Source organism: Micrasema longulum, unplaced genomic scaffold (assembly GCF_059751315.1).
Source record: "Micrasema longulum isolate JH-2025_06_02 unplaced genomic scaffold, ASM5975131v1 h1tg000402l, whole genome shotgun sequence".
In the NCBI taxonomy this organism is placed as follows: Eukaryota; Metazoa; Arthropoda; class Insecta; order Trichoptera; family Brachycentridae; genus Micrasema; species Micrasema longulum.
The window spans coordinates 805,367-831,494 of NW_028277602.1; the positions used below are offsets into that span (position 1 = coordinate 805,367).

Consider the following 26,128-nt stretch of genomic DNA (forward strand, 5'->3'; position numbering starts at 1 on the left):
TCTACAATAATATTTACCATCTAACACTATTTATGACCCAAAATATTTGGGTAAAATTAAGAAAGAAAACATATATCTCTTAATAAAAAAATGTCTTACATTGCAATACGTTTTTACTGTTCGTACTTTTGACATATTATTTTTCATAAATACCACTGTTTATACTTACAGTATTTTTGTCTGCACACCTTTACATTGTAAATTATATATGTGGGTATAAGAAGCAGACTTCTCTCCTGAGAAATCTCAACTGAAGTAGTTACTGAGATATTTGCGAAAAACTTTGAAAAAAGAATTATTAGATTTCTAATTATGCTTCACCAACTCAATAGAGAATGCTAAGTTTGCGGTGTCAAGTAGTATAATGAAAAAAAATGGAAAAAATATTTATGAAGAAAAAAACATATCAAAATTTAAAATAATGGTCAAGACATATGTGATAAACAACTTATAAATTAAATATATTTGCAATGTTATTATTAGAACACACATAACAATATGTATGATATGTGTGCCCTACTTTAAGATTTAAATAAAAATAAATAAAATAATTGAAATCTGTTTTTGCAAGATTTAGAGACGGTTTTAAATTACGCTATTATTTAGGTAGGTAGGTTTTTACGTATAACTAATTTTCTGTTTTTGGTGGAGATTTCTAAATTTTTACATTACATTACATTTTACTTTTTTTTTAACATTTTTTTTTGCACCACAACAGGCCAGGAGGCCTAATTACAGTGGTGAATTACATCACAGAGCACCCAGGCTTGAGAAAAATCACATTTTATTTTTTTGCGTTCTCACCGGGAATCGAACCCGGAACCTTCCGTGCATGAGTCAAGCGTCTTGACCACTACACCACGGAGGCCGCCGATTTCTTCGTTCTTCGTTTGCTTCTAATACCCTCATATATTAATAATGACATATAGTAGTAAGATTAAAAATAAATTATACGTGTTACTTTAATTCCTTCTTGATAAAAATAGCCACCAGGCGTCATACGTGTCATTATTATTTTACAATCGCACTAACCTCACACGCATTGTATCTACCACATTATGCTTACTCTAACCGCAATAATACCAGCGTATGTAAATACGAAATACATAATAAAATTACTGTACTGGGTTTACGCATTTGCATCTAGTCATGACCCCATTTTACACAAATTAAAAATTACACGTAGGTACATACAATTCATGTAAATTTTCGACACACATAGAACATGGTCAAAATGCTGAAAGAATGACGTCAAATGACGGTCTCCATGGTATGATGGCCGAGCCACTACCTTTGAGTTGGATTCCCGGTAAAATTCAATAGTAAAATGTAATCTAGCACAAGCTCTAAGGGCCTATAAATCCTTATTGGGCTTTTCATATTATTGTACTGCAAAAAAGCTATACTTAAATATAGAAATTATGCGTCGTTTTCTCTTAACAGGGATCAGGCGCCACAAATGTTGAGTAAAGTTAAACGTTAAATAATATATGTATTGGGTGTGCGCATATTTTGTTAATTAAAAAAATGATTTTATTTTGTACTAGTTCAGTATGTATATATACATACATGTAATTTTTAAACTTTTTAAATTTTCTTTCCCAGATTGCATAATGTAAACATCATTTTGAATTTCTTTCCATGCCTAGTATTCTGTTTATTTTGTTATTTTCAAGTATTTTTTATACCCTTTTTAATTTGTAGTATATCATAATTTTAATTTTTCTGCTTTTGTAAATAATATTATAGTTTAAAATATAAAAACGTCTCAAATAAATTATTTATCTGTATGTCCCTAAATATTTTTTTTTTTTTAAAAACTCCTTGGGAATATTGTATATAATTATGTATAATATGTTTTCAATTTAATAAAAAAAAAATTTAAAAAAATAATTGTCTTTTCTATTTCATCAAAATTGACAAAATCAAGGCAAAAAGAGTTGCATAAAAAAAGTAATATAATATTTATTTTTTCATGCAACTCGCCTTGTCCATATTTACTTAAACAATAATTATAAAAATTTTAACCTAGCCGAACCGAAAAGAAGATTCAAATCCCCTATAGACCGATTTGGTCAATTTCACTTTTTGTACATAAGCATTCGGAAAACTAACAAAAATTTATTAAATACACTAATGAGTAAAATATGTGCACGCGAAAACATAAATAAATTATTGCACGGTCATAAACACTTCCAACGTTTTATTCTCCTAATGCCATATACAAGTAGGCGCTGGGGTCGTTTGGTCCCCCGTTCGGATCATGTGTAATTTTTGAATGCTTAGTGAGAGAAATGTTCATAATTATTTTTGGTGCAAATAGCCCTTCGATGGATTGATAAATGAAAACACCGAATCGAATAAAATGAATTAATTTTTATTTTATGTATTTTTTGCGGAAAAAATAATCGGTATCAATAGAACTATAAATCAATAAATTGTATGACCATAAAAAGGCGGTTGTGCATTTTCACATCAAGAGACATTAAGCATTGATTTCTTTACGCGCATAGTGGGCGCGTTTATTTATTAAAGCAAATATACATATTCCGTCGGCTATCATTGGTGTGCACCCAAAACAGGATTTTCGCATATTTAATTATCGTTTGCAAATTAATATAATTTGTTTGCAATATAAAATAAATAATTATGTCGGGCAAAGGTTGTAAGTATCCCGCCTCCCACACGTACGCGGCAACCCACTAAGGACAAAACCTATCGCATCTACCTGTACCGTGTGTTGTAACTTGTAACTAGTAACTACTATCTATAGTCGCGTGAATCCATCCGGAAGCTTTTACACGTAATCTTTTACGTAGGATTTCACGGCCACACCTCGACACTCTATGGAGTATGTATGCACAATACACGAAGAGCGGTTAGGATCAATCCATACTACGAATATCGGCATTCCATGATATGAAACAACAAAAATATCCACGTTATGTGTAACGTCCTTTACTGGAAATGGCGTTTCAAGAATTTAATACAACTTATTGCCAGCATGCAGTGTTGAAAAGATTTATAATACCTAGTAATTAGTAGCGAGGAATTCAGTATTATGACGAGAAGTAATTTCGCCTCAGTTCGATAGGGATCATGTTAGGATTTTGCCAGTAGTTTCTTGATAATTTGATGTTCCTCTGTGATTTGGTATAGATACGCATTGTTTTTCTTCTGTTGCTTGAGTGCATGTTGTAAAGGGCCAATTATTATTATGTTTCCTATTTGTATTTGGGTTTTGTGTCGTTGTTTGATTTGTTTGTATTACTACGTTCTTCTTCCTTTCCGAGGCGGGATCTGGAGCGCGCGGCCGCGGTCTTAATTTGGAACCAACACTGTATTCTTTCACTGTCATACCGGGAAATTAGAAAAAGGTTATTGTGCTGACCATGTGTATTTGATTGATCAAAAATTGACAATACTGCAGTGAGGGGTACAATGAAAGCTTTTAAAGTTTCTTCGTTTTGATATTTCCGCGGTTTGATTGTAAAGCAATATTACATTTTCGCTTAATTAGTTTAAAAAAATTTGATATTGATATGCGAAACTGAAGAAGACACAAGTCTTTATGAACAGTTTCGGGAAAGGGGTGGATGGTTTCGTTGTAATACCTAGTACTTTCACAGTGTTTTCATTGATATTTCATTATAAAAACATTTATGTAAATATTTTTAATATTCAATATTGTTTTCTGCCACCATCTTTTTTATTGTGTAAGAAAATGGTTTCCCGTCGAGTTGATGCGAGTAAAATTTTACAAATAAAAAACCTCGCTTTGACAGGAAGTCACGATGAACCTTATCAGGATATTATAAAAAATAAAAACAATATTTTTACAATTAATAATAACTGTCCCAAAAAAAATCGCGTAGAAGCCCAACAACTGTGGTTGGTCGGGTTGTGGTCCCGTGGCTAGTGTCTCGGACTCACGGCTCAAAGGTCCGTGGTTCGAATCCCACTCCACCCCATTTTCTAATAGTGAGTTATTTACAACTCGTTGAAAATGGCCCTAAAAATTAAATATTTAGGTAAATCATAAAAATGCAAATATTTATTTTATTAAAAAAAAAAAAAACTGAAAGCAAGCGAGAGAGCAACTTTTAGTATCGTTAGAGAATTGCATATTTTAAAAAATAAAACCATTTTACGGCTAGGGGAGCGTACGAAATATGTACTGCGATAGCATACATCAAACATAAATATATACAATTAAAAATACTTTGAGTCTATCCGAATTTTTGTAGACAAGAATTGGATTCAACCCCCTTGGGACTTATTATTACTTAATATATTACAAAAGAGATGAAGAAAATTTTAGAGAAGGGAACATAGAAGTCAAGGTATTCACAGGGCTTATGACCTGTATGAGACGGAAAAATTGAAGGAATATAGACGTTCAAACATAAGCAGAATAGTGAATGTTACACATTGTGTAAAGTGACCACTTAAACCAGCCAATGACATATCATAAGCCCCGTGAATGCCTTGACTTCTATATTCCCTTCTGTAAATTATTATTCATATCTGTTGTAATAAATCAATAAATACAATCGTAAAGATAAACTTATAATATTCGCGTTATTGACACAACGAAGAAGTTCAGTCCCACGGGAAATTAGATATAAATATATTTTTTTACACGCGGTAAAAATCAGAGCATTAAATTGTTTGCCACAGTTTTTTGAAAAAGTATGAATTTTTTAAAATAAAAACAAACTACTTTGAACGACGTCACTAGTTCATATGAATGAACCAATGATAAGAGAGTTGTAAAAGATTTCCGGTTTACGGTGCGTCAACCAATAGGCAGAACTGACCGAGAAGAAGCGAAAGAGAACTTGAGAGTCATTTCAGAAATACAAAACATTAAAAAATCATCGGTTTCAGTCTATTGACAAATAATAAAAAAATATCAAAAAAACAACTGAACTTCCCCATTGCATCTTTCCGAAAGAATTCTTATCCTATTAATTTCAAAGAAATCACAATCTTATTTTCTGTTCCTAACAGTAATATGCACGTACATTCATACGAGCACATATAATATTTGAACAACAGAGTTTTTCGAAAGACCCTGAGTTTCCTTGGCCTAATTATATAACTATTTTAATACGTGAAGATGATTTTATTATTGGATGAAATCCTATTTATATTGAACTAGGTATATACAAATTGAAAATAAACAAGTTAACATTTAGACGGATAATGGTGGTCCCATGGTGGTCGCGGATCGGTGTTCCGAGGTCGAACTCTGCTCTACCACAACTTCTTTCCCGTTAACGCGGTTATTTACGACTAACAAAAAACGGATTAAAATTGAAATAAATTTATAAATAAATCATAAGAATGCAGATATTGTTTTTGAATAAAAAAAAACAATTGTGAGTAGAACATGATGAAATTAATAGGTGTCATCCAAAGACAGACATCTCTGGTTTTAAATCGGAACTCTATAGATCTCTTTTTTTCCTTTTAAAGGAATAACCCGCTAAGCCTCTATTTTAAGGCTTGTCAGCAGGTGGGATATAATGAAAAATACACCACAACACTCCACCAATTGAGAAAAAATCTTTCTTGGACTTTTTTCTTGCAACTGGCGGGAATCGAACCCGCGACGCCAGTTTCACAGTTGGCCGTCTAACCAACTACGCCACGGCGCCTGTCTCGAGTATTTATTGTATTTACACATTTATTTAGGTAAATAAGTGATAGTGATAATCAATAAAATGTTTAGCACAATCGCACAATTTTTTCGGCATCTGCATTTTTAAACAACTTAGTATGATTTATTTATTTCTATTATAAAAAATAACAATTATATAAATACAAAGAAAAACTTTATCGGCACTTAATTAGAATGCACAGAATCCCCTCTCTTCAATAACTGAATTCATTCATTATTTACTGATAAAAATTAAAGAAAACAAATATAACCCAAAACGAGATGGAGATGATAAAAATGTGTAAGGATATTCGTAGGAATGTGGATAAATGAATGCACATTAGATAGATCAGTTCAAATCGGATGCATTCTTGAGATTGGATCCCGCTTTGAACTGAGGCTTAAAAATAAAGCAGTGTAGGCGACGCTCAGCGGAACAACCATCTATCGTCTGATTTACACAAAACTCCGTCGTATTTTAAAGTCGCATTTCCGGGAATAAAGAAATTTCATTTGCATACCGATTCGAGATTTACCTCACACCACGGAACATTATTTCACTCGTTTTTGTAGAAATCTTCGAAAGCGAACGCTGGGAATACATTTACATGTAAATCTGGACAGACCTTGGCAAGATATATCAGGAGCAGTGCAGCGAGCGTACATTTTATTGTAATGCACTCGGTGCTCGTCTGATGTAATTCAGATAAAATAAAATGTCGCATGATGTGAAAATCGTCTGATGTGAAAATCGTCGGATGTGAAAAAGCCCGCCTAGTGACCTAGCGGTTCACGCCTGCCGTGTGAGTGATCAACGTGAAATATTTATTAAAATGTTGGTAGTACTTCAATATTTCATGGTACCGGGACTGATCATCTTGCCTATATGTAACGAATGATACAATGCGATAGTGTCCTATGCACCATACAGTGCGTATAGGAGAAATTTTATGACTAGGAAAAGAAGGATATGCAAAACAGCGCAATGTGCAGAGGACGAACAAAAAAAAAAAAGAAATAATAAATAAGAAACGTAAGAAAAATAAGAAACGAACGAAAAAAAAAAAGAAATTACGACGCTTTTTTTTAAAGAAAAATAGTTTAAGCCGTGTAACCGCCCATACCGCACAAAGAAATTGGCTTGCTCACAGTAAAGCAGCAAATTTAATATAATGTAGTAATTTTTATTCCTAAAATAATTAAGGGGATGAATAAAATAAAAATCAATAATAAAATTTAACCAACAATGTCATACATATAAAACAAGGGATAAAAATAATAAGATTACCAATGAGGAGAAAAAAAGAATCTCAAAACTAATTGTTCAAGGGATTGAAGTTGTACAATTAGTTACCTGAAGAAATAAAGGAGATAGACAACAACAACAACAACAAACCATCACGCCGTTTCCCCGTAGGGGTAGGCAGAGAGGATAGAACGCCATAATACTCTATCTTGGCATACAGACCTCGCTTCCTCTACATTCATACATCTTCTCATGCACGCACGCCGATTATTCCTACTTTTGACATGTCCATCTTCAAGTATTTGATAGACTTGATCGTGCCATGTCTTTCTCGGTCTTCCTCGTTTTCTGCATCCATCAACATTTGCATCGTAGATCCTTTTAGCCGTTCTTTCGCTGTCCATTCGCTCTACATGTCCAAACCAACGCAGCACCCCTTTCTTGATTCTGTCAATAATGCATGTCTCAGCCTTACACACTTCACGGATCTCGACATTTGTGCACCTATCATACATCGTGTTACCACACATTCGCATGAGGGATCGCATTTCGACAGCATTCAACCTACTTTCATCATTATTTTTCCAATTCCATATTTCGCTCCCATACATTAGAGTTGGAACTAGAACTCTGTTGTGAACTGCTAGTTTAGCCTCCTGCGATAAACATCCTGAGATAGACAAAATCGAAATATTTTAAATTAATTTGAAAAAATATGTTATAAAAAAATTGTAATGTTATTAAAAGTTTATATTAGTTCTTAAGATGTTACGAACTAACTTAATAAAGCATAAATAAATAAATAATACCTTAATCAAATTTCTTTCTAAAAACCTTCATCGTCTAGATTAATTTTACTCTTTAGACTCCTGTGCTAAGCACATACACGGAGTTGGAAGCTGTAACATGCTCATCAAAAAACATTAGCCGCACAATCATATTTTTAGTCTCAAAATGCAAACCGAAATGGCCATTACATTACATTTTTTAAAACAATAAAATATAATGGGAAAGACGATGGGAACGGTTTTCCGGTGAAATATTCAGCGGCATAATAAACGGCGTAGGACACGAGCGCGGCCGCGCGTGCGTAGCGCCCGTTGCGCATTTCCGCTTCCTGTCGGCCCGCTGTTGCTACCTGCACTACGGGCAATGATGCAGGCACCTGCTAAAATTACGGGAGCCTAAAATGATTGACAATCATACATAGCGTAATTCACGTGAGTAACAATCAATATTGCTGTATGGGCGTAGATTTTGGTTGCTTGGAAGAAATTTTCATTTGGCAATAATCCCGCGAATGTACAAAAAGTTAAATAAATAAATAAATTAAAAAGACTAAAAACGAAGAAACAGCGAAATAAGTACAAAATATATCATTAGTAAACAAAAATCCACATGGGCTCGGCCTATTAAGGCTGTATACCTAAGTTTAGTCTAAATTTGAAATGGCGTAATCTGCCGGTCTAAAAATAATTATATTTTATTAACATAAAACTTTTAAGTATATTTTTTAATAGAAATACCTTTAAAAATTACTGTTTTTATCTAATTTAAAAAAAAAAATCGTTTTAAAATGGCAAAATCGTATGATTTCTTCATTTTGCGTGCGTTTTACCAGACTACGTCTTGATGGTTAATGAAACTATAAAAAAAACACAAGTTGAATAAGTAACAATGTAAAAAAGTAATAAATGATAAACATATCGTCATTTTCTTCAACTTTACGTGAGAGAGGTTTAAATATTTTTTGACACTTGATATCACAACTTGATAAGCACAAAAGTCTATCATTTGATACTTGGGTTAGTTAATTATTATTTTTCAAACCTGGAAAAAAACCTTTATTTGTAACTTTTTCAAGATCAAATATAAATTAAAGCGAATGTCGCATTTTTCGCACATCCGTCGTTGTTCTACGATCCCGACGAATATGTATGCAGAATTAATAAAAATAACTCGTGCAGTGAGGAAAATAAAGCTATGCATAAAATAAATTAAATCAAATATATTTTTTAAAAGTAAATAAACATGGATAAAAAAACATACAATTTTATTTACATATATTGGCTTCCACTAAAATACTATCCCTTTATCATAATTTGCTATATAAAAGCTAATTCGAATTAGTTTTTTTTTTTATTTTCTTCATGGCTAACCATTTTTTACATTCTTACAGTCACGACGATTTCAACTTATGTTTTAGTAAAGGTGAGTGGTATGTTTAGCTATTCGCTGCTAGGTAAGTAACTCGGATTGAATTTTAGATACGAACTTAATTATTGATTCAACACAGCCAGTAGATGGAAGAAAGCGGAAATGTTATTAAGATAGCCCCCGCAAAAATGGCAGTGGAATGAATTGGTCAAAGGAATGACATCAGACAGTGATGGCGACTGGGCTAGGCAGTTCTATTGACTATCCGCCTAGATCGTAAGCGATGTCGTACTGAGTACGAGTACTAGTCATCTACTGTAAGAATAAATAACAAGTGTATGTAAACCTTGGTCTGTCAAATCTAACATCACCATTGCCAAGAGAAGTCAAGAAAAATTAATCGTAATACTGCAGTACCAAATCGCTAATTGGGAAAATCCTATCGAAGTATCCGACGTGTCCCGGGACTACAGTGAAGATAATAAGTATTTCGAAAATCAAGCTTCAAACAGCCGCCTTAAAAATGGACAAATAATAAGGAACAGATAATTAATAAAACATAGGCTTCATAAAATGGAATTTGCGACAGATTAAGGTACCGGCTTAAAGTCATTTATGAAATCAAAAGCATACTACCTTTTAAAACGTTAAGATAAAAAATATACCTCGCTCATTGAATCAATTATATCTTACGGGGTGCATGTCTGGGGTCTCACCTTCCAGTCTCACCTGGGTATAATTTATGATATTCAGGTGAGACTGTTAAATACGGACTGTTACGGATTGTACCAGATATCAAATTCCGTGAGGCGAAACATATGGGCGAAGGTGTATATTTTAAATTATATAATGTCCTGCCGGTAAAACAACTTTGTGACTACAAATTGATTGTGGATCACTTTGTTGATCCGGAATATAAAAAGAGTTTTCCACACTCACAACACTAGATTAAAAATTAGGGGCTTCCTTATCGTTCCCAGAAATAAAAATTACTTCGGAGATCGAACATTAAATTGCGTTATTCCAAGGTTGTTCAATGATCTACCACAAACCACCATTAACATGAAAGAAATTCAAATGAAAAAAAAAAGAATTGAAGAAATATCTTCTAAATACTTTATAGTGCCTGTTAATAAATAAAATAATGTAAAATAAGCCTGTCATAAAAAAAATAAAATGAGTCCCACCGAAAAGTTTTTAGACTTAGTGGGTAACTAATTGTAATATGTATTTTAAAATATCAAATAAACGCTGCTCTGCGGCACTGAAACTGAAAATCAAACACTGCATCTTAAATAACATTATTTCTTCTATAGGCACACATATTTTATTTTACCAACATACGATATATTTTATAGACATGTTTTATGATGAACAGTGACAGCGAAATGAATTTCTATTTTTAAAAAACACGCAAATTGACTCTTATAAATACTATTTAAAATTCTAACGACCATGTTATAATGATAAATGGTTTGCTAATATGGAAATATCACATACTAGGCCTAAAATTAATTGTATTTTCAAAATCAGTATGGATATTGTGAAGAAATGTTTTCATACATAACTTTAAAAAGAAATTATAAAAAAATATGTCCCTAGAAAAACGTGACATGTTCGGCATTGATAATTGTGACGTCAAGATTCGTGACGATTTTCTATAGAATTTTTAACAGTTACAATGTTCAAAATTAACATGAATCGTGACGTATTAAAGGCGTGGCCAATGTAGTGGCCATTTTCGCGGGAATTCAAAATTATACATTTAAAAATATCTTTATGATACTAATAAGTAGCAAAAAGTATTTTTTTTACTCGACAGTATTTCGTGGACCCTTATTACTTTAAAATTATTTTTAAAAAAGAGTAATTTTTCCCTATTAACTTAAAACATATTAGAGGACCTGTTATTCCTGGTGTCAAAAGTCTACGATCTATGCAAGGGGAGTGATTTGGTGATGAATGTTAATCAATCGAATGTGATGTTTCTAGAAAGTATGACTAAATGTGAAATCACTGTGAATGGGGTTATACTGAAACGGGTAGAGGAGTCCGTGAACTTGGGAGGGTTGTTTACTAGGGATGGCAAGACTGAGGAATATATTGAAAGGAGGGTGAGTGCCGGGAACAGGGTGAACGGTGCACCAAAATCAACATTGACAAATAAATGTTTGGTGCAGGAGGCAAAATTATAAATTCACAATGAAGTCCTGGTGCCAACCCTTATTTATGGAAGTGACGTATAGAATTGGAAAAATAAGGATAAGAGTATACTGAATGCTGTCGAAATGCGGTATCTCAAGCGAATGTGTGGTAAAAGTATGTATGATAGATGTACAAATGTCTAAATTCGTGCATTATATGAGGCTGAGAGAAGCATTATCGACAAAATCAAGAAAGAGATGCTGCGTTGGTTTAAACATGTAGAGCGAATGGAGGGCGAAAAAACGGCTAATAGGAATAACGATGCGAATGTTGATGGGTGCAGAAAAAGAGAAAGACCGAGAAAAACATGACATGACCAAATTCAACAAATACTTGAAGACAGACATGTCAAAACTCGGAATAATCGGCGTGCGTGCATGAGAAGATGTATGAAGTATGCAAAGACAGAGGATTTGGCTTTCTATCCTCTCTGCCTACCCCTACGGTGAAACGACGTGATGGTGTGTTTGTTTGTTTATTTATACAAATATTAATTGAGCAAGAAAACGCCGATGTCTCTACGTTTTATTTATGTTATTAGTTTGCATGCCATTTTATTAAATCCAATGTATAAATTATATGTTTTTCCCGTAGTAATAACGATAGTTTAACAGTATAATTAATATAAATATTATTGTATAATTGAGGGAATTTACAATCATTTCAATATGGGATGATACAACAAGATAATTATATGTTATGGAAAATACCAACATCTTATCGATTTGTGATTTCAATTCCGTAATATACAGCATAAGTAATATACAAAGAATTATTAAATTTGAACAAATATTTTTACAAAACTCATAAAGGGTGTGTTTATACAAAACAGGATGTAAAAAGTGGAAATTATTTTTAATGCCTACTGAACAAATTAAAATATAAAAATCACTATGTATGACTTGAATTGCTGCATTCTGAACCGACTTAATATATTACAAATTACAAGAAATCGTGAAAGTTCTCGAATAAATATTTATTTATTATTAAGTCTGAAGTAATAAAATTTCACTTTTTTATTTGTCTCTTTTACTAGATAAACCTGTATCGAAAGAGAAGAATTTAAATTTTAAAAGAAATTATTGAAAATTAAAATGAAGGTACATTTTTTTTTCTTTATTGAGGCCTTCTACCAATACATGACAATATCGGTCAAAAACAAGTTACTTAACAATGGATCTATTCATTTAAAAAAATCTGCAGTCTTTTTGAAAACATTGGAAAATGACACTGGCTTAAAAGTTAAATTGATTTACAAATAAGTACTCATTGGCACCAGAGCCTCGATTATGATGGAAAGATAAAGACGTCATACCTTAACCTTAACGGTATAGTTGAAGATAAATTCGCTCTAGCGATTATAAATATATACTACCGACCCTCCACCTTCAAGTTTATGGTAGGTACATCGATATGAAACAAGGGGAAGCGTACGTCACGGTACACATATCTAGGCTCTAAAATGACATAGCTTCAATTTGACGTCATGGTTGAAGATAAGAATCTCCCGACCGACTACAGAGATATACTACCGATACCCCCACCATCAAGTTTTAATGTAAGTACATCGGTTTATACCGACGGGTCTAGAACCTCTCGATACGTATATCTACGCATTAAAAGTGTAAAAAAAATTGTTCCAACGAGCAATTTTCCTTTAATTATGATTTATTAAAATTTTTAGTCGTTTTGAAGTTAGCGCTTTTTTTCTTAAAAGCCTATTAAAAATATGAGAGAGAAATAAGTCAATTTTGAAGTCGAATTGAATTCCGACATAACTGTCACTTTAATAAAACGAACGCCTAGATGCAAAAATAATGTCGCTAGGTTCTGTCCTATTAACATATAAGAGTATCTAGGCGTTAGAAAGTTACCACTGTAAAAAAAAGATTTAGTTATTGTAATTTTTCTATCTGTTTTACTATCTTTCTGAGAGAACGTATCGAGAGTCGGCCTTGTAATCGCTCACTACTACCTCAGTAGATAAATTCAGACGATCGTTAAGCATATCGTTTTGGCAATGGTTAAAAGTCTTATAAAAATCATATTCAAGCGAACTTTTTTGCTTGAATTGGGATTTATTGGAGTTTATAATCGCTTTGAAGTGGGCACTTTCTATCACAGAAGCCTATTTAAAATAAGAACTATTTTAAATGTTAATGACGTAAGGAAGGCGGCTAATTGGCTTGTTTCGATCATATGATGTCGATATGACAAGTAGGTAGAACATACCGAGGTAAGATACATATACTACAGAAGTTAAGTATACCGTCTCGATATATACAGATGAAGATAGCGTTCATAATCGAGGCACAAGGTCCGTATTCTAATGAGAAGTTAAAATTTATCCTCAATTTTATCTACAAAGAAAAGTTAAGTTTTCTGTATATTTTTTTTTTCTAAACATGTTCAATAACAGGTTACCGACGAAGATATTTCAAATTTTTTCTACAAATATACACATTTTCGTACACAAATATCGATTTTACTTTATTCCGTCTCAATACGTACAGATGAAGATAACGTTTTTAATTGTGACCCAGGCCTTCGATGTTTGTCGATAAAAATCGAAGTTTTATACCTCCTAATACGAATATTTGGTCTTTAACAATAACAGGCAACAATAATATGGATTCATTACCTACAAAAATTTTAGCAAATATTCCAATATTCGTATCGCAAATTCGCGTTTAGTATATCGACAAACATCGGTTCGATTGTAATACGAGTTTTGTCCTTAGATTACAATGGGAAGGTATATCATATCGATATTTGTCGATATAAATAGTCAACTTCTTACTAATAACATAGTTTTATTAATAACTTAATTAGAATATTATTTATAAAAAAATTGTTGCCGGTTAAATAAGTCGTATATTATGTCGATCATGTTCGAAAGATGATGTCTCAAAAAAGTCGAGTCGTGACAGTTTAAGTGACATCGACATAATATTACATTGTAAATTCAAAAGTTATTTATTTGTTTACGGACTTATTTGGTCCATTTAACAATGGTAAATACATTTCTTTATAATATATACAGGTACAATTGAAAAAAAATACAACCAAAGAAAATTAAAGCTAGGACTAAAAAAATATATATTACCTACTACCTCAATTACTAGTTCAATAATACGAAGACTCAGAGTAATAATTCACTAGAGAAGCCCATCAGCTCTATTGCATAGAACAGAAGTGTTCCAAATTTTTAGTTTGGTTATTAGTAACGGACGGTTTTGGTTTGCGCATGCAATTCTCGACCCGAACACCTACGGCCCGTTGTATCGCTGTAATCTGTAGCAAACTTCGTGGTTAATAATTTTATCTAGAATGGTTTTTTTTCGTATAGGCGACTCTATTAGCCAGTGGCGTGTTATTACTCTAAGATTCAAGTCTACAAAAACATTTTAAATATTGAACTTTACTAATACACAAACTACCACCATCTAATTAATTATTCAGAAATTGTGTAATAAATGCACAGTAAAATTCCAATTATCCGGATTAATGAGTGCCAGATTTTATTGCTTTTGAAATAATACAGCGAATTGGAATCGCATTAAAAACTTACTGAAACATGTCCAGCAAAGTTAATTGCACAATTAAATTGAAATTAAAAACTTTTCATTTATTTTTTATTTCCTGATAACGATCTGGATATTTGTCAATCCAGACGACTGAAGTTCGGATAAACGGAGTTCTAGCGTACACGGAAACAGAGGGAGAGGAGAGGAGTGCATGAAGTTTCATCACTTTTATTATATCAACTAATCGGCACTATACCGTGCCTTTTCGCTTTCACATTTTTTTTGGTACTATTTTTTTTTTTCTCTTTTTCAATCATAAATAAAGCTGAGATAATTTCAATTGGTGTTAAAAATTTAAATTAAATTGATATCTTTATATAATCACTTTGTTAAGCGCCCTAGAGGTATTATATTACGAAAATGGCGCTATATAAGTTACCCATAATAATAATACTTTAGTTCAATTAATGTTGTATTTTTTTTGCAAAACATTTAATGATTTTTATAAGAAATAAATAAATTCGCCTCCTAACTTTATTTTGTTAAAACTGGATTTAGCGCATTGTAAACTATGTCCCTTGCACATACTATCATTTCTATATTCCCAACTCTAGTAAATAATAAACATACTTTCGAAATACTTATACAAAATCTTCAACCTGCAAGGTATTTGCTACAACTATTGTCAAGTATTTTAATTAACAATACCAAGTTTACAAAAAAGAAAAAAGCTATTAATTATTAAAATGGTTTAGTGTATGTGTACAGTATCTTTCTTGGCAATTAAACCTGTCACCGTAATTAGAAGTGTAACCCTACCTAGCATCTAAGAATATTATAATTAGTATTTTGTGGTCCTACTTCCTTTGGATAGTAACTAAATACTCAAATACTCAAATATTCTTATAAACTTATTATTTCGATTAAGTTGTCAATTTTAAAGAGTAAATAATAAAGTAAGTGTGTAATAGTGTGCATCGGGACGTCACGAATTGACGTGGGTGCTTTCTCACCTGTCATGGTAAATTACCTGAAGTAAATTGTGCAAAATGGCACAATCATAGATTATTACTGTTTTATTTAAATTTATTTAAAACGCGTTAAAATAATACATATTTAAACCAACGAAAACACAAAACAATATGTTATCGCAGACATCAACAATTCTTCTTACTCGTCCACGTTAACTAAAGCTTTGAGAAGTTAATCTTACCGTTATTATATAATCAACATCAAACATGCCGTGATAAATAAAGTAAGTAAATTATTTGAAAAAACAATCAAAATATCTGACATTTCTAAAAATTCTTGAGGATCTTTCTGCCCGCCTTCAAATATCCGACCGTGACCTATTAGTAAACTAATAAATAAAATATGAAAATAGCTTACCTTTTTAAGAAAGAAAAGCGAAGTTCCACTCACTTTCACAATTTAAACACACGACACTTCAAAAAATATCACAAAATTGAATCACCTTGTTTGAAAATAACAAATTCCACAAATACGTCACACTAACAGACCGGCGGCCATTTTATAAATTTCAAAGAAAACTGACATAAACTTTTTTAATTCGCTCTGGGTCGGCTATATCGTGATTGACATACATAGCTATTGAAAATTGTATGCGATAGATACTGAAAAAATAAATAAACGGGGTAGATAGACAAAAGTATTATAACAAAAACATTCATTTCGTGTGAGGCATATTAAGTTATAGAGACGATGCTTCATGGAAAGATAATTTGAAAAATGAGTGTTATTGCGTCAACCCTGCCGTACAAAACACATAATAGAGTAAAAAAAACACGCTTTATGTCTTTGCCAATTTACTATGTATTCAAAGCTGCACGTCGCGCCTTTTTACGCCGCTGCACATTTACTGACTACAAATTAAGTTCCGGAACTTAAGTTAAATGGAACACTAGACTTGTGATTAGTGCTGCATTTAGTGTTTGCATATAAATCAATGATGAGGCATTCATATTTTTACCTTCAGATTGGAATAACACATTTTTGCATGAAAAACAAACAATTTTACTGAATAATATGTCAAATATACTACTTTTTGCTTTAGATGTTTTATTTTTTTCTGTTATTTTCCCTTTTCTGTAATATCGTTTTATGATTTTTATAATTTATAATAGCGATATCCCTTTCCTTGAGCCAATTTTACATGATATTTAGGGAAGCACTATTTTTTAATTAATCTTTTTAAGTGATATTGTTATTTTTTCCTTTACAAACAAAAGTTATCATCATTCCCTATCCGCACCTAATGGTGCAAAGGGCATTGCATTGGTATACCATTTGCAACGTATCTTAATCATTTTTTGTTGCGTGAAGGTAAAATAATCAATCTCACGTTTCAGGTTCCAGTTTAGGGACAATGAAACAGTCTAGACAAACAATCGTAATGATTTTTATTTATTTCACATTTTTCACGTAAAAAAAAATGTACCCAATAAATCAGGTAACTACGTGAAATATTTAGGAGGTTACAGTATTTTTAATGTTCGCTAAAAAATATTATATCCAATGTGATTTTTTAAATAAAGTGCCCCGTTTTCAGCGAACAGAGAAAAAATATTTTGAGTATATTGTGACCAGTATGTTGTTAATGATAAAATTACTTTTGTCAAAACACCGAACGAAATCTATGCAAACAAAAAATTGTGATCGGCGAGAATAAGTTTTAAGCTCTAGCTTTCAACAGTATATGTTTGTTATTTTTTTTATTCAGTTTCATAATTATTTTTTTTCCCTTTTGGTTTGAATTATTTTTACAAAACATGGATGGTTCAACAGAATTTTTATTTTTGAGGAAAAAAGACGTATGTAATGTTCATTAATTTCCGCATTTCGCAACAATTATTTTTTTTATTTTATTGTAAAATAAATTTGATTACTCTTGCTCTTTTTTTGTGACTTTATTTTGTTTTGTTTATTTTGAAATGATTTACTATCCAATTAAATAATTTTACTTATTTTTCCTTCTTCATCTTTTTGGTTATGTCTGAAACCTTAATATGTTTTTTTCTAAAATAGTATTTGGTTCTTTCGCTGTTTGTTCCATTATAAGTTTGATTTTTCTAAAAATATGCCTTACTTATTATTGAATTAGCAAATTTTTCTCTGGATAATATTGTCAACCTTTTTTTTATTGTAGTCAGGAAGTGACGGATCTGACCCCTGGGAAGATGAAGAGTTAATACAAGTTTATGACAATGCCCTTCGTATTGCTAAATCTGAGGTTGCGAAGCGCTTAGCAATGGATACAAATACAAAAAATGGTAAGATACCTACCTTCAGTTTTGTCCTGCAACCTGCATACTGCCAGGGTTTTCAATACTACGTGAGAACTAAGAATTATTTAGTTTCATAGAGAAAATGGGAATGTGAGACCTTTATTTTGTCGATTTTATTTAGGCATAATCAGTCCAACGTGCAGTTGTCTTTTTCACATAGTATTTGGGGAGGCATCTGTGAGAGTGACAGAAAAACTATATTCAAATACCTATTCATCATATCGCTCTTCTCCACATATTCTCTTGAGAAAATTCCAGTCCCGAATCTTTTAAAAAAAATCGATTTTGTCCTTAAAAGCTTAATATGCCCTTACAAAATATTAACCTCTCAATGCAATAAAGGACAGGTGCCTCTGAGGTCAAGAAGTCTCAGGGTTGATTTCCAACATAGTTGAAATGAAATATTTATTTATAGAGAATGATTTTTCATACTCCAGTATTTCATAGTCCTTGGAATGGATGCTGAACCTGAATCAACCTGAGAAGGAGAATAATGATGGTGATAATTTTGCGCTTTCAACATATACAAATGATAGATTATAGTAGTTGTTGGATAATCGAGCAGCAGATTACTGAGACTGAACTTTACACACAATTATATTTTTAACATTAATCATTTTTAGCAAAAGGTTCGAAGTCTTCAAAATCAAAACTGGAAAAGAATAAAAAAAATCAACAAGAATCAGATCAAGAAGTTAAGACAAACAGTTTGCCCCCGACTAACTGGAATGAAGGAGACCATTGCCGGGCCGTGTACTCTCTGGAAGGGGTAGAATATGAAGCTGTTATTTCTGGAATTGACGGTGACACCGCTCTTGTGAAATACATAGGTAACAGAAAAGGATGTTCTTAAATATACAAAAAAATATTTTCCTTTTTTACAATGTAAGGGGGGTTCTTTGTTTCTGGTCCCGAATAGCTAGGAATTTCCTGTGTTTAGGCACGACTTTTTTGTTACATGTGTTTTTTTATTGAATGATGCTAAAACAATTGAAATCGATACTAATAATATTAAAAATTGAAATATATTATATATGTGCGTTCATGTGTGTGCGTGGATGGCTCGGAGTGTACATTCGGTATTTTTATTTATTTTAATTTATTACCTCCATGGAAAACGCAAATGTCAACAATTATCCTTTTTTCACTTAAAATTCTTATTTATTTTTTATTTTTTGTCACATTTAATGTTTATATCTTTTTAATTTATGAAAACTTAATTGGTCTTTTTATGTTAAAAAATTGTTGTTTTTAGTACTTATTTTGTATGACTGTATGTTTTCTAAATAAAATAAAATAAAAAATAAAAAATGAATTACAAAATATCTTGTCAAAGAAACAATTCACAGGATTTTAAAAGATCTACTTTCTATCCATCTGCTCACCATCTTATTATATCCATTGTAGCTGACAGACGTCTATGTCAGGGTCAATATCTTTGAAAAAAGGCAGCTCTGCTTTGACAGATCCTAAAATTAATGCTCCTTGCACATCATGTTTTAATATTTTGTTAGGTTCTATTCTTTATTAAAAACCAGAAGTTATTTAGAAACGCCCTGACATAAAACTGTCTGGCAGTTAGCAAATTAGTGGATTCAAATGAGTATCTAATACGGTACTTAAGCATTTTACATACGAAAACTTAGCATCCTATGACATGTCATGTTTCGCTGAAAGTTGAACATATATTTTACTTCAAATTCAATTCCATTGAATCTCTTTTGTAAAATGTCCTTGCTCTAATTAATTACGAAAATGTCAAAATATAAGTTATTCACAATAATAGACAATTTGATTTGAGATAGGTTGTTATCCCATGGGAGTATTATGAACTGTGCGTCACGAGGTCCGAGGTTTGAATCCTACTCTACCACAGTTGTTTTTCGTTTTCCTAACACATTTATTTATGACTGACAGGAAACAGCTACAAAATATAAATATGTAGGTAAATCATACAAGTTTTTTTTTATATTTTTAACTTTTTTTTATGCTAGGCTAAGACAAGCATTATTGACAAAATCAAGAATGGGGTGTTGCGTCGGGTAGATAAAGGAGAGTGAATGGAGAGTGAAAAGCTGAAAAGATTTACAATATAAATTTTGATAGATGGAATGTTGATTCACTTCACAAAAAATCAGTAGCTGGATGAATCAATGAATATAGATGCTCAAATATACTCAGAGTGGTAAATTTTACACAGTGGGTAAAGTGATCACTACTTATACCCACCAAGTACAGGTCATAAGCCCTGTAAATGCCTAGAACTATGTTACTCAATTAAGCGTCCCTTTCTGTTTGTTTTTGTACATAGTTCAGTAGGCAATTTCTTGTATAGAATTCTACATTAAAATATACTGTTAATTATATGTATACATTTGTTTTAGGTTATGAAAACAAAGAATTGATCAATCTATCAGAATTAAAAGCTTCACATGGTCAACTTGAAAGAGTCAAACAAACTCAAGATGCAAACGCAGACAACATCACAACAAAGGGTTAATATTATCATTCGTATTATTTACTTCGTTTGTTTTCAGATGCTATTTTAACATTAAAAAGTCCAACCCCAAAAGTCCTTTCCATTAAAAAAAATATATTATTTTTCAAACATAATTGTACATTATGTTCCATAGCTGAAGAAAAAAAAGGATATTAACACTGCAAGGCAGTTAAGGATTAGGAGATAAAGTAGAGGAAATACACCTAAATATCTTCTCAAAGTAGGAGTAGTTAATTAATTCATGAATAAGCGTGACATAAAATCAATCAAATTATGGTTTTTGGATATTTGATGTTTGCTTAAGTTTTTTTTTTTTTGCAAATTACTTACTTCTGCCTGACCATGTCAGTTTCAAAAGATAAGATTTGAATGGCTATTAATTTACATATGTATATTTTAATTATATGTATATTGTTTGACCAAATTTATTTGGCATTGTGTCTATTGCAGCTGCTGCGAAATATTTCTCAGATAATACAAGTGAAGGAACTCAGGCAGTGCCTCCTAAAAAGAGAACCATGAAGAACTTAACTACACCTCAACTTCCATCTTTCCCACCATTTGCCCTACCAAATCCAGGAAGTAGTCAAATGGTTTGTTCTCATTTATGCCTTCTAAGAACCAGATGGATGTGTGTGCATTGAAGTACTTTTCCGGCAACCAAATAAAACAAACAAGAACTTCTCTTTGCAATATTTTTAATTTTTATGTGCCCATTATGATTTAATTTTTTGCACAATATGTTAACGCGTTTATTGTATGAAACCGCTGTGTTATAATATGTACATATAAACTTTTTTTTTGTGTATTTATTGTATATTATTTGAAATGTTTATTTCTACTCACTATATATTTTTTATATGGTAAAGGCACTCCATGCTGTGTATATTAATTAATAAATAAATATATCCAACTTCTTCTCTGTCGTTCCTAAGTTCTAGGGTCGTAATCGTTGGTACTTTCCCCAGCCATTTCATTGACAATGCGTCTCCAACAATAACGGTTCTGCGTCCTCTCCACAGCTCCATCTAGGGTCGCCCGTGACATTGTTTTCACCTGGTTGATCCATTGAGTTGTTGCTCTGCCTCCGCTTCTTCATCCTGGCACACTGACCATGATTATAATTTTCTCCAGATTTTCTGGGTCACTTCTGGCTATGTATCCAAAGAACTGCAGTTTATGTTAGCAGCATACGGCCGATAGTACCCCAAGTGCCGAACATTTTGCCTTTGTGCACTGATTTTTTATCATTTTTTTGTGATTGCAGTTTTTATTTGATCATCATCTGATGGATTACAACTCTTAGTTGGCCTCTATATAAACTGTATATTTACTTGCTTTTAATTCTGCAAAAACATCTATATAAGATTGAAACATAATATTCTTGAGTGAAAGCTAAAATGAAACAACGACTGCAACACAAAACTGTGCATTTTTTTATCAATAAAAACCATTGTAGAATATACAGGCTTTCAAAAAAGGAGTAAAACAGTACAGTTAATACAAATACTGGATAAAATCGGCACCTTATTTAATCCATGGCGTTCATTTTCAAACCAATCTTCCCGCTCATTATGCTAATTTGTTTGTAAAAATCGTAGTTTTGTTCTATCATAAAATCTTTATAAATTTTTCCAGAAACTGGCATATACAATGTTTTAACTGTCAAATACTTTTTACAAAAAAGCTCACATTGAATTTAGTCTGTGTATGCGCTTTACTTTAATAAAGCTGCGATTGGAAAGTGGATTGCGAAGTGACAAATTTATAACTTGTATCTATAACTAAATACAATCAGTAATGAACAAATATATAGTAAATTGTTATCTTTCTGAAAAAACACTTTTATTTTTAAAAATTGAAAAACACTAATTACAATCACGATCCTTTGAATGCGGTTTTCGGCAGTTATGACGCCAACGACATTGTTTGTTGACCAACGTTAATTTATTAATTCAAAAAGCAGTACCAAAAAATCCACATTAGACCATTTAGTCTACAATAATAAGGAAAATAAATATAATTCCGCTCAAATGTTTTGAAGCACAGATCTTAGCTCCGGAACTCAACGGATACCGAAATAGAGAGCTGATACCTGCATTCTGGCAATCGAGTGTTTAATTAGCAATATTCAATAAGAATTACACACAAAATAACCCCTTACCCCTTTCTTACACAGTATTTCTTGTGAAATACTACATAACAATGAACAGGATTGTATTTAGTGATATGCATTTAACGGAGTTATGAATTTTATGATATTTGAATTGTCTAAGGTGCCTCCTCCTCCACCAATGCCATTCCTGGGTATAACAGATCTGAGCCAGAATCCGGAAGATGAGAAAAACCTCCATTCAATGTTAATCAGTTGGTACATGACGGGATACTATACTGGATTTTATCAAGGGAAGAAAGCTGGTCAAATGTAAGTGTAGGTACTTATAAAAAAGAATAATATGTATCGTTTTTTTTAAGCGTAACCCATTATGTGTCGTGCTTTTAAAGTAATTTTAAGAGAAATAGTACGAAGGTCATTTAATGAGGAACTTCAGTCCTACAGGAAATTTGATATTTTAAATGTTTTCTTACGCGCCGTTAAAATTAGAGCATAAAATTATCCAGCAATGTTTCTTGAATATGTACAAAAAAATATTTTAATAAAAATAATCTTCATTGAACGACGTCATTAATTCATATGAATCAACCAACGATACGAGAGATGTGGAAGATTTCCAGTTTACTTACCGTTAACGGACTAATCGGCAGAACTGACCGAGAAGAAGCGAAAGAGAACTTGAGATGTCACATCCGGAGTATTTTCAGAAATACAAAACTTTAAAAATCATACTGCTGATACGATACAAAAAATTTAAAAAAAATTTTTTTGGCTTAGTTTAATAGTATATTAACAAATAATAAAAAAAAAACTGAACTTCCTCATTGCTGTTTCTTCTATTATTATTTTTTAACAAGTTTAAAAATCAATATAATTATTCTTTCAGTCAGAGGCCTATTGGGCCCATCTGTCGCACACAAATAATGTTAAAGGTCCATTACCATAATTTTAATGACCCCGGGAATATATTATGTATTAATAAATCATCGCTGCACCGGCAATATCTGTTTTTGTAATAACTGATTTTTCTTTTTTAAAAGTATTTTCACCTGCTAGGTAGGTATATCATAATTGTTTTATTTTTTTTTTAAATATAGAAATTTCCTGTCACGTCAATTATTTTCAGATGCAATACTCTCTAAATAATAAGAAATTATATAAATAAATCGGCATGCTTTGACTTGACTCCATTATGAAATCATCTCCCATCCTCTAAAAAATATATTCTGTGGTATCTTTTTTCAGATCTGAAAAAACATTTTTTATATCTCAAATTGTCTAATTAACTTTTTTCAGTATTGATGAAAAAATGTCTAGTTCAGACACAGAATAAATAATTTACAATTTTTAGAACTAGAAAATTGTTAATTGTTATTGCTGTCTCTCATATAAAAATACAAGTGTACCCACTCCAATGAATCCTTTGATTGTATCCTTGGGGTTTCTTAATTACACCTGTACATTAAAAGATTTCCAACTGACGCTTGGCTTCTTTATATTTCTAGTTTTTAGGTCTTGGATAGCGTGGCATTTATAGGGATCATTGACAGAAAAATGTTTAAGGTTCTGTATGATCGCAGAACATGTGACCAACGCACGGCTATAATTATTTTATAATATATACATTAAATTTACAATGTTTCTCTCCTCATGGCAGACCATGTAACATGTTATTCTTATTTTTGCAGTTCTTCCATTAAAATTGAGCCAAATAAATAACTTGATGTAGCTGATGGGCTTACTTCAAGAAGAAAAAATCAAACATAATATAATATTAATTTTGTAGTCTACAAAAACATGTGATATGGACATATTGTATATAATATTCCTTTGAAATAAATAATTTATGAACACAAAACCTTCTAATTTTTTCTAATACTAGATAAAAACGCAGACAAAAAGCAGTACACGAGATATAGGCGCATTAGCAAAGGCTGCCTGCCTATAATTAATAATAATAATTATGTATGTTTGTTCCGTGCACTTTTTCCCTTATTTTTTAATTAATATTGGCAAATACGCATTTCATAGATACATATTTTTATTTCTTATTTTTTCGTGATAATATATGCTTGCTTGTTTATTAATTTAACTTAAAAATGTCTTTTTTGCTTACCGTAACACTTTATTTATTGTTTGCTTTACAGAATTTATTTCATAAGCTTATATCTTTGCATTTTTTGTTTATATGTTTACTGTTTTTTCTTGCATACCTTTGTTATTATTGTTTTTTTTTTTTTTTTACTTTTTAAAACTTTATCTTATCCTTTTTAACTAACTTCACAATTTTTTTCTGTATATTCTATGTTTATTATTTAGTATGTTAGCATGTATTTCATTTTTATTTTTTGTAAATGCCTTTTGGGCGTTAATGAACAAAATAAATAAATAAAATAAATAAATAAAGTTTGTATTACATGGGTCAGAAAATGGCATAAGATCTTGTGCAAGATTAGTTTCTTATACAATAATTATTGTGCCAAATCTTGAGCCATTTCATTGGCACTTTTGCCATTTCACACAAGCCAGTTTCTGGGATTGAAAATTCCGCATAAGTATGCAGTGCGTGCGCAGTAACCCAGTTGATAAAACGACGTGACTATTGACAACTAGTAATATATTACTCTGGCATCAACAATCAACATCAAGTTTCTAAAATAACATGGATCGGAAACCTTATTGCAAATCAGTATTTCCAGAAAAGAAATGCAAGCGTGAAGTGAAAAAATGCATTGAAACAAATAAGACCAAGGATAAATAAAGTGAACAAGCAACAACAAATACAGTTAACAGTATCCTGGGTGTGGGAAGCGCGCGCAGATCCTGGTTTAAATATTTGTTGAAAAATAGGACTGGTTCTAAGTTTTCTGAATTTGACCACAGATTTCACCCAATTTGTGGATTACAGGACACAATATTAATTACATCAAATCTTGCACAAGATCTTGTACCATTTTCTGACCCATGTGATATGAGCTTTATTCCAACCTTTTTTTTTCTTTCTTCTCTTTCTATTTTCCCATACCATCTTTTGTTACCTTTTCTATCCTCTTGGTGAGATGACGTGTGTAATATATTTTTCATATTTAATCGTTCTCATGTAATACTAATAATTGGTCTTGTTATTTGTGTAGCTTTCTTTTTTGTTTCATTTAATTATGTAGGACTGTATTGGGTTTTGCATTTTATTTATTAATATATCGTCTATGCAACCGTAATATGTTAAAGTCATAAATTACAAATTTTGCAAGAGAGTGAAAAAACAACCCTATTTCATGAATAATCAATTAAATTATGACAAACATAAAATTATTTTATGGCTTATGATATTCTGCTTCATCAAAGTCTAAGACATTTAAGTTAATTGGAAAAATAACTGTACAATAATAAATAAATAATAATAATAA

General features: G+C 31.6%; 2 protein-coding genes across 3 annotated transcripts in view; one reads left to right on the forward strand and one right to left on the reverse strand.

Annotated features, from left to right (window-relative positions):
• Window positions 1-16,352, reverse strand: part of Csk (C-terminal Src kinase) — a 125,427-nt gene extending 109,075 nt beyond the window's left edge. The window contains exon 1 of the mRNA XM_088225931.1: window positions 16,190-16,352. The gene's annotated coding sequence lies outside the window, so the exon portion shown is untranslated. The remainder of the gene's footprint in view (window positions 1-16,189) is intronic.
• Window positions 16,353-17,428: 1,076 nt separating this feature from the next.
• Smn (survival motor neuron) lies at window positions 17,429-24,579 on the forward strand. Of its 2 annotated transcripts, XM_088225942.1 has the most exons (7): window positions 17,429-17,631; window positions 17,967-18,090; window positions 18,729-18,935; window positions 20,490-20,600; window positions 21,056-21,198; window positions 22,882-23,030; window positions 24,410-24,579. In XM_088225942.1, the coding sequence occupies exons 1-7, from the start codon at window positions 17,590-17,592 to the stop codon at window positions 24,438-24,440; spliced, it is 807 nt and encodes a 268-aa protein (XP_088082068.1). In that variant the 5' UTR covers window positions 17,429-17,589; the 3' UTR covers window positions 24,441-24,579. The 2 variants fall into 2 exon arrangements, 1 of the variants encoding a protein (XP_088082068.1); XR_015822244.1 differs by lacking the exon at window positions 21,056-21,198 and having other exon boundaries at window positions 17,453-17,631.
• Window positions 24,580-26,128: the final 1,549 nt, after the last annotated feature.